A 10,323-nucleotide genomic window follows, 5' to 3' on the forward strand; every position below is an offset into this window, starting at 1 on the left:
GGGAGGGGTAAGTACTACCCCCCCGCCCTTAAAGTGACACTCCCCCCAGTGCCTGACCACACCTCCGTGGTTCCGTGCACATCCCTACTTCCTATATCACTGCTGCCTGATATAGTAGCAGCAGGGATTCGAAATGGCAACCTTCTGCTTGTTAGTCAAGTATTTCCCCACTGCACCACTTAAGGTAGCTATAGCCACAGAGTAACTAGCTCTTAGCCTAAACCATTACAGATAATAAGATGGTTCTTACAAGCAGCCAAGCCCAGGCTTGGATGCCTGTGAGAACTGCTGGGATCCACGTGGACCCCAATGATCTTCTAGGGGAAGATGATCTTCCAGGGGAATCCCCAATGCACCACAGTTGCCACACGGTGCATTGAGGGATATGTGTCGTCCCAGCCTCTAGAGATCCATGCTGCTTGGTGCAGCATGGGTAATCTTGGAGCATGGTCTGTGCTTCCAGATGATCTGTGCCGCACGCCCAGAAATATTTACTTCATCATCTGGCAGGGGGGAGGGGGGAGGTGAGTTGGGCCCAGTCTCCTCCCCCACCTCGGTCGTGTGAAAACCTCAGTATGTGGCATTATTCCATACACCATAAAATGATATGACAAATACAAGTCCAAAATGATCAAATAAAAAATTGATATGACAAATACAAGTCCAAAATGATCAAATTAAAAATTGCAATACATTTAGCAGATTGTTGTTGTGAAAGAGCTTTACATAACAGCCCATAGGATTCTACCTCTTTCATATGTTGTAACCTTTAGGTTGCTTTTTGTAAGCACATATGAAGTCTTGAGTTTATTTCTGTAGGTATAGTAAGATGATCTTTCCGAGTATACCGGGCAACAGCATAGCAACATTGTTACCTGATCAACTAGGCTTAGTTATGATGCAAAGTATATTTTTATCATATTAACTCACGTTGCTTTCCATGGCTCAAATAACACATATCTTGGATTGGCATGCACACATCTCTCTCTCTCCCCGCCCCCCAAACTTCTGCTTTGAGCTAAAGCACAATAAAGGCAAATTCCAAGGGACTCAACATTTCTGACTTTGCTCAGTTATGCTAAACAAATATCAGAGAATCTACACAGACAGTGAGAAATCTCTGTTTAGTTGAGGCAAATACTTGGAAGTATGAAAGGTTTGCCATGTTTTTATAAGGAAGAATAGAATTAAAACAGAAGCAGAAATAAATCCAAGCATCAAACCATTATTGACAGCATTTGGATTCTGATTGCCCACTGAGTTCCTGGCACAAGCTGATCTCTAATGAAAAGATGTAAATAAGACCTGCTTTAGAAAATGAATTTTCTCTTCCATTAAAAAAGAAAGCCATTTACAATGGAAGCACAATAGTGTACCAACTTTTCACACAAATATGTGTTAGGAAGTCCCACTCTCTCTTAATTTTCAGTTAGCAAATGACCACGACTTCATTTATTTGCTACGAACAGCTGATAGCACTTCTTAGGAATTCTTTTCTGTGCCAGTTTTTGCTACTGTTCCGGCTGATACCCACTTTATGACACCATCATTTGAAGCACACTATTTTTATTAACTCTCTGCATGATCCCTCTGCTTGCAACCCTTCATGAATCCATCCCCAAATTTATATTTTAAAAGAGTTTTATTTGCCCTTCTCTGAGAGTAGGTGGACTCTGCCTGAGGGTCAAACTATACATGAAACTAAACGTGCTTCTGTGTTTTGTTTTGTTTTTTAAAATCAAAATAGCAACTTCAAAAGGGACCTGTTCTGGCCCTGGAAGGCATATTTAGCCCTTTCCTCCATGTGACAGTTCTAGTGGAAAACATGTCCCCAAAGTTGCTCTTAGCCCCAGAATTGAAACGTCTATTACTGTCATTAGCAGCTTTGCTCTGACTGCTATCTAATCAATTTGTCCCTTAAAAATAGTCTGGGAAGTGTTGAGTTTTATATCTGTCAGATATTTAAAAAATCCAGAAATACTGGATACTATGGAGCTGTAGTGGATGCTAGTATCCATAGAAATACTGGATTTGAATAGTTTGAGCCTGCTCATTTGTGCCACAAGTGAAAATACTAGATACTATTGAGCTTTTATTCCCGGGAGTAAAGGACAGACAGCCCTTAAAAGCAGGAGCTGGTATTAATTTACATTGTGCCTGTGCTTCAGAGGAGTGGCAATTTTTGCCAATCTCCCCTTCCTTCTAAAGGCCACTGTGCCTCCTGAAAATATGACCCTGAAGGTTGTGTGACCCTCAGAGACATATTTTCAGAAGGCACAGAGGGTTTCAGAGGAAGTACAAAAATCCCTTCATTTGTCATTCACACTTAGCATTAATATGGATGTCAGCCAGGGTTATTTTGGGACACAAAGGGATATGACAGTCATAAAACTCTCTCTCTCTCTCTGAAATATGTTTGGTTCTTACCAGAGTACTAAATGCTTGTTCTTTAGTTACTTTAAAATACATACAAGCCCAATTGCTACTCATGCATATTTTAAAGCGCATGCATATATGCATGCACTCTTCTTCTTTTTTTACATGTAGCTCATATATTCTATGTTCAAGTACACATATACATGAGAAGAGCTGGTGTCATGTAGTAGCTAAGAATATGATCTAAGAAGCAGTGTGGATGGTACAAAAAGAAGCACTTTACTGCTGAAGTCAATGACCGTTTGAGAAGGTAGATGTGAAGACACCCTATGTGGCCTTTGACAAGCCACTGTTTCTCAGCCTCAGTCTCCCATCTGTAACATGGAGATATTATTTCTGAACCACCTACAAGCCTGGTGTAAGCACAACTGAGATAACATATATGAAAGCAATATAAAAATGCTCTGTAGTATTGTCTATGTTTGTTGATGTCTTGACATCAGCCCCGGAACCAAAAGCAACCAGCTGACGGCCGGTATGTTTCTTTTCTTGTTCACGGTCAGGTTCTCCCGTTCAGATGAGCTCTCTCGGCATCGGCGCTCCCACTCTGGAGTGAAGCCTTATCAGTGCCCTGTGTGTGAGAAGAAGTTTGCGCGAAGTGACCACTTGTCCAAGCATGTCAAAGTTCACCGGTTTCCTCGAAGCAGTCGTTCTATGCGCTCAGTAAACTGATGTTTCCCGCCTGCCCCTTTTCACCTGTCCACCCAAGAACAGCCGCTGGCAGCACTTTGTTCAGAATCCTTCTCATGATAATTTATTTGTCTCCATATAACAGCCAAAGCTATTACTTCACACATGCACCTCTTATTTTTCACCAACCACCCCCTTCGCCTTATTTCTTTCCTTCTCTTTTCTGCTGCTTCTCCCTTTGAAAATTACAGTGTTTTATTTTTAGCTGTTTTCTCCTGCACCATGATAATTTATGGGCTAGTTGCTGCTAGTTAATTATAGTTCTGGCATTCCTGAGGGCTTTGCTCATGTACAGGGCTATTCATTGTGAGTTTTTATTAAGTTGGCCTATTTGTTCAGTTTGGAAACAGCAAATTCCTTATTGTACAGAAACAACTCCTTTGTTTTTTGAGGGTAGGTTTTTGTGGGCGGCGATGGTGGCGCAGCTCCTGAGACAGGGATCTGAAGGGAGTAGCAAATGAAAATGAGCAACAGGAGCCATTTTGGGCAGTGGGTAGGGTTCCAAATCAGCCTACCTTTTAGTAATCTAAGCAGTGAAACCGTGTTCTCTCAGTACCCATATTTCAGTCTGAAAAGCCAATAAATTCCAGATTCTGCCTACAAACTGCCAAATTTTGACAAGTTCCACCCTAATTCACCCATTTCTTCTCATGACCCCTGACCTGCTAAATTCTACCCTGGATCCTCTCTCGACCAATAAGGTTCCTTCAGGTTTCACCCCATCCTGCCAGGCTCTGCCTTAGCTTCTCTCTCTGGCCCCACCAGGGGCGGATTAAGCTTTTTGCCACCCATAGGCAAAAAGGCTTTTGCCACCCTTTAACCTTAAAGAAAAAAGGTTTGCCTTTTTAAAATACGGTAAAAGGGGGGACTTTCTCCTCGCTCAATCCACCCTTTCTGCAGCCGCCGCTGCCCACAGAGAGGGGTGGCAAAATTTGAGGAGGGGCAAAGTTTGATGCTCCTCAAATTTTGCCACCATAAGCAAATGCCTACTCTGCCTCTTTGTTAATCCACCAATGGTACCCACTCAGAGGCCAGTATTTTTGAAATCAATAGCTGGCAATCCAAGGGGTGTGTGTGTGCATGTGTGTGTGTGTGTGTGAGAGAGAGAGAGAGTGAGAGAGAGAGTGTGTATTTATCCCTTGCCCAATCTCCCTCATGTTATAAACATACCAGCCCTTTCATTCATTCAGTCTGGGGATACCAAATGGCCATGGCGCTCCCTTCAGACATTTTAATGAATGGGCATAGATTGATAGGGGGCCTGCTACTGAGATGCCCCTCACATATGTTCATTATCCCAAGACTGAATGAGAGCTGGTCTTGTGGTAGCAAGCATGACTTGTCCCCATAGCTAAGCAGGGTCTGCCCTGGTTGCATATGAATGGGAAACTTGATGTGTGAGCACTGCAAGATATTCCCCTCAGGGGATGAAGCCGCTCTGGGAAGAGCAGAAGGTTCCAAGTTCCCTCCCTGGCTTCTCCAAGATAGGGCTGAGAGAGATTCCTGCCTGGAACCTTGGAGAAGCCGCTGCCAGTCTGTGAAGACAATACTGAGCTAGATAGACCAATGGTCTGACTCAGTAGATGGCAGTTTCCTATGTTCCTGTGACTGAAAAGGCAGAAATGATTGTTGCTTCTTTTCTAGTATCTGGGAAGCTGGCAGTATTTCCCCTCCCCACAACAAATCCTATAGCTCTTGCCAAATTAAATGTGCCAGAAGGAAAGCTTTTCACCATCGAGTAATATAAGCCACACCCAGCCACTTACAATCTTTAAGAGGGATTAGTGAGGCCTACCTTTCCAGGGTAAGTCAACAGGATTAGTGAGGCCTACCTTTCCAGGGTATCGAACCACTTCCCCAGAGTCTTTTCCTTTGCTGAAAAGTTCAGCAGGAGACCAAAGAGTAAAGGAAGTGGTTCTTAATCCCGCCACTACAAAGTCTTCTCCTATAGACTCCAAAAAAGGTTGAGAGTGACTTGATGGTGGGTGGGGGTTGCTTGGTGCCGGAGGGAAGCATTGAGTATTGGCTTCCCCTGGAGCCCAAAATTATTGATTGGCCAGTCTGCTATACAGCAGATTGCACAGTGGAAAGGAATGATGCCCACATGTTTGCAGAGATGGTGCTTATCATTTGCCTTAAACAGGTCCTTCACTAGAGCAAAGAGATATAGAGGCTCTTTACATGATCAATGTGAAGAGCCGTAAGGGGGTTTGCAGGGAGAGTTGGCTTAGCCCGCTCTCCCTGTAGATGATCAAAAGACAGCCCTGGGCGGCTGGATTGGCCACCAACATGACTGCCGGCTCCGTCATGGAGCCAGTGGAGGCTCCGGGGATGGGGGACTGTGCGGCCCCTGGAAGTTCCAGGATGCCCTGCACGAGTCTGCTTGCAGCCTCCTGGTTGGGGTCTACTCATGTGTCGCTGCACGCCACAGCAACACACGAGCAAAAAGATACGGTTAATGGAGCTCTCGCTCCATTAACCCCATCTAAGGGGAGGGGTACTTAGCGAAGTTTGCTGCTGGGAGCTGCGCAGCTTCCATTGTAGTGCATGATTGCCCAAAGTCTTTGTGACGTGCGTGCACAAAGGACTGCTGGGAGTTTTCCCAGCAAAGTCGGGGAAGGGGCGGCAGGGAGGTATCCTGCCGCCCCAATTACTCTTAGGATTACGGCGACAGAGCGGGAAAGCAGCGGGAGGGGTAAGTAAACCCTCCCACCGCTCTTAAAGGTACCCCCCACCCCAGTTCCGGACCGCAGTTGGCGGTTCTGTGCACACCCCTAGTATTGCACAAGTGCTATTTCTGCAAGGATCCAAGCACCTCTTGCGAAAAGCATTTGCTTCATCCTACCATGGCTTCTAAAGCCACTGTGACATCAGTAACTGTGATTGCTTAGCATCTTCCCAGACAGAAATGTGAAGAAATGCTGGGCCCATGTCCCCATGTTTACAATAAAGAATAAAAATGGTTATATCTTTTGGGCGGGGTGGAAGGACTTGAGACTTAGTGAATGTTTTGTGAAAGCACTTTCGGAGGCAGCAAGCAGTACCCAAGTATGGAGTATCCTCACAGGCCACTCTTCAGAAAGCAATGCAACTGGGGCATCTGGTGTTCAAGCCAGCTAGTATGGTAGCAATCCTAAGGGCTTAAAAAAGGGAATGTATGTGTATACATATATGTATGCATATTATCCAATGCTGGCAGCAAAATTATTGTGTTAGGAAACATTTCTTTTATGTTTTGTATTCTGCTGTTTGTAGGAAGCTTTCTAGAAAAATAGAATTCAATAATTAGAGAAGATTGTTTTATAAAGGACATTGCATCTCCTCTTTGATCACAGATGCTGTTTATAGGCACAGTCATCTCAGCAAACATTAGCCAATGAAATCCATTGAACAGGATTAGTTGTAGTTAACAAAGTCGCTTAGATTGTAATGGGAGTTGGCCACAACTAACTCCTACTGGATTGTGCTTTCTCTGTCTCTTTGTCAGCCAAATGGGAAATAAAACACTGCAATTCTAGCATTAGTAGGTCAAAATGGAGACCATGCCGCCAAGGAGGAGCAATAGCTCCACTACTTTCCTCTAGGAATGCATTCCTTTTGTCCTCCTGAAATAAATATAAATTAATCTCTCTTGTATTGACTGGTTTTTTATCTCACATCCTATGAATGTATGTAAATAAAATTGTACATATTGCATATCTATATAAAATATCTTTTAATAACATATGAAAAAATGTGTAAATTGGAAACAAAAGAATATCTTTAAAGCCAGTGTACATAAGTTACAATTCTGTATATTTTTTTTGTTCTTCATAAAATATATTTACTTTGACAATAAAAAGATAACTGAAATTTTACAAATAATGTTATGTGCTTTCCTTGGTTTCTGTACCAATGTTGACAAGCTCTTGAGGAGTTCATGAAGCCTCAGTGGTAGTGGTAACAAGCGGTAATGCTGGTTAGTGCTCTCAGCAGAACATCCAACATGTGGCATTTTAGCAACTAGGCAAAATATTAAATTGATATTATGTGTGCATTGGGCCCAGTGACCCATCCTCGCCCACTCTGATTTTGCCTATTGAGGTCTAGTGAGACTATCTCCAACTTATCCTGCCCATTCTCCCTTTCTTCTAGGTCCATCAGTTACTGTGATTTGTTCCAACAGTTTGTATTGAATTACAAGATTCCAGATTTTGTCAATCCAAGATCTTATTGGAAGAGGCTTTTTGCTCTTCCTGTTCCTCACAATGACAAGTTTTGCTGCTGCAATTAGTTGTAAAATTGAACATTTTACACTACCTGCAAATTTTAGATAATCTAAATAACATAATAAAATTACCTTTGAATCCAGTTGTAATTGAATATTAGTTATAGATATTACGTAGTGCAGAGCTCTTTACCAGAATCCTCAGACAACTATACCACATCTTGAGTATACGACCCAAGATCACTGCATTTTCCTCGACATAAGGATGAATAATTATTGAACATGTGTAACAGTTGGCATGGTGTTCTATACCATCTAGTAATCATCTTTACATTTAGTTCCCTAATATCCAAAGGCAGATTTGAGACAGTTTTAAGGAAATAAAGGTAAAATCTTCAACCATCATCATATCCATTAGTTCTGACTCTTATTTTAGTTCAGCACTATCCCACACCACAAAGTCAACCTTGCGCCTTACAGAGTGATTAGGTTGCCTAGGGTCACCTTGGGCGGCCAGTTCTTACAAGTCCTAAAAGCCATATTGTCAAAAGGTTTTTCAGGAGCCCAGAGCCATATGTTCCAAGTATTCAAAAATGCTGAGCAAACACACCAAGAGGCAATTCCCACGATCAGTGGGAAGTGCTGTAAGGGGGGTTGTGGAGAGAGCAGGCTAAGCCCGCTCTCCCTGCAGACCGCCCACATGACTGCCGGCTCCATCACAGAGCCGGCGGGGGCTGCAGGGATTGGGGGCCGTGCGGCCCCTGGAAGCTCGAGGATGCCCCACGCGAGTGTGCGCGGCATGCTGGAGAGACCGCTGAGCCTGGGAGACTGGCTGCATCTGCCCGGTCAGGGGTCTACTTATGTGTTGCCGTGCACCATGGTGACACACGAGCAAAGGAATGAGGTTAACGGAGCACTCGTTCCGTTAACCTCATTTAAGGGGAGGGGAAATTAGGTGGGCTAGCCGCCTTGGGAGCACCGGGCTCGCCCCGCAAGTCCAGTGGTTCCCATGATCAACAGAAAGCGGGCTAAGCATCTTTTGCACGATCGAGTGAGAGGGCTTGAGTAGTGAAGAAAGCAGCAGAAACTTGCCTTCTCTGCAGATGACCCACATGGAGTTGCTGAGTGCACGGATCGCATGTCCAGACGGTCCGTGGCTGCCACGGGTACTGTGGAGATGCTGGGGTTGGGACGCATCATTCCACCCTAACCCTAACCCACCTGAAACCCCACAATTCACCACATGTGGGGATCCTGTCAGTGTTTCAGTGCCAGCTGAAAGCAACTGGCACTGACACATGGTCAGTTAAATGGGGTTAAGGGATTGCTTGCTCCCTCAACCTCGTTTAGCAGTCCGACTTCTTAGCCGGGTTTGCTGCCAAGGTGCTGGCAGGAGCTGTGCGGATACCAGCCGTTCCCATGGAGAACCAAGGCTTAGTTGCCCTAGCCCAGTCTTGGCTGTTTGTGAAAACAGCCTCTATAAATATTTGTTGTAGTAGTTGTAGAAGTAGTGGTAAACTACACATCATATTAGATATTTCATTCACCCACGTGAGCTTAACTTTTCTTTACTGAATAGCAACTGGGTGGGGGCAGTCTAGATTAGGACTGGGAGAGGAGGGGAGCTTTAACTCTGCCTCTGCCATGCTCTTGACCCAGCTCTGGTCCTCTCATGGTTTCAATTTCTAATAATAGAAATAACATTTCTATCATTCTCTCAGGAATAATCTTCTCATTGTCAGCAATAGGAGTTTCCCTCCCAGGGCAAATAGCTGCTTGGGAGAGCAGGGGACATAATCTAGATTGGGACTGTGATGGGTGCAAAGGATTAAAAGTCCCCTCCCCCATGTCATGATGATCCAGATTGGGGTCTGCTGTAGCTGCTATGTAGTAAAGAAAACCAGCGTGGTGTAGTGGTTAGAGTGCTGGACTAGGACTGGGGAGCCCCGAGTTCAAATCCCCACTCAGCCATGAAATTAGCTGGGTGACTCTGGGCCAGTCACTTCTCTCTCAGCCTCACCTACGTCACAGGGTTGTTGTAAAGAGAAACTCAAGTATTTAGTACACTGCTCTGGGCTCCCTGGAGGAAGAGCGGGATATAATAATAATAATAATAATAATAATAAAGACAAGTTAAGCATGTCAGGTCCGGAGTCTTGTGTAATATCATTTGTACTTTGGCTTTTACATGTAAACTGGCTCTCCCTTGTAAGATCCTTCAGTTTTTGTAGGGTTTGCTGATCTTACCCACTTTGCACATTGCAAAAAACAAAAAAGGGAGGGCAGAAGATGCAGTCACTTGTGCTTTTTGCACTTCCTGATTCTTTGTAATGTATGAACAGACTCTTCACTGGCAACATCAAGGACACAAAAGTGTTGTGGCACGCCTTTTCCTGTACTCAGGCTATGGGTGGATAGGGTTGTTATATGTTTGAATGAGATTTAAAAATTGCTATATGAAAGAAAACCTTGCATGTATAGTAGCATATCCTGGAGAAGAACACAGGCATGATAATTTTGGACGTGTAGTGCAGTTCTTCCCTCTATGAGGCAGGCAGCATTCCAGCTTGAAGTTTCTCTCTTGCATTCTGAATAGTCCAGGAAAAGACTGACCCATGTGATTCTGCTGTTTGTACAAACTGGCCCTAATTGAGAGTGGCAAGAGATTTGATGGGGAGCTGCTTATTTCATCAAACATTGTTTAAACCCAGCCTCTCCATTTCTGTAAGCCATGGCTTATCAGGCAAAATACACAAGGAAGACTGAAAGAAGGGGATGTCAATCAGTGCCCTTTCCTCTTTAAATTTTCCTAAGAAGTCTATTAGACTTTGCAGTTTTAAGTTCTGCGTTTTGATTGTCATTTTCTCAGGAACATCCTTGAAACCATTTGAATGAAAGCAGGTGGATCTCGGTGCTTTGAAACCAGTTTCCTTTGGAACACCTGCCCTTGCTGTCCCTTCTCTCTTGAGCTCTATGCATCTAGAAATGCT

General features: G+C 44.0%; 1 protein-coding gene across 2 annotated transcripts in view; it reads left to right on the forward strand.

Moving 5' to 3' along the window:
* KLF15 (KLF transcription factor 15) overlaps positions 1-6,990 on the forward strand; it is a 30,732-nt gene extending 23,742 nt beyond the window's left edge. For both annotated transcript variants that reach the window (XM_053296162.1, XM_053296163.1), the window contains exon 3: positions 2,940-6,990. In XM_053296162.1, coding sequence (XP_053152137.1) covers positions 2,940-3,108 — 169 coding nt within the window. In that variant the 3' untranslated portion in view covers positions 3,109-6,990. The remainder of the gene's footprint in view (positions 1-2,939) is intronic.
* Positions 6,991-10,323: the final 3,333 nt, after the last annotated feature.

The sequence above is a fragment of the Hemicordylus capensis genome, chromosome 2 (assembly GCF_027244095.1).
Source record: "Hemicordylus capensis ecotype Gifberg chromosome 2, rHemCap1.1.pri, whole genome shotgun sequence".
NCBI classification, from domain to species: Eukaryota; Metazoa; Chordata; class Lepidosauria; order Squamata; family Cordylidae; genus Hemicordylus; species Hemicordylus capensis.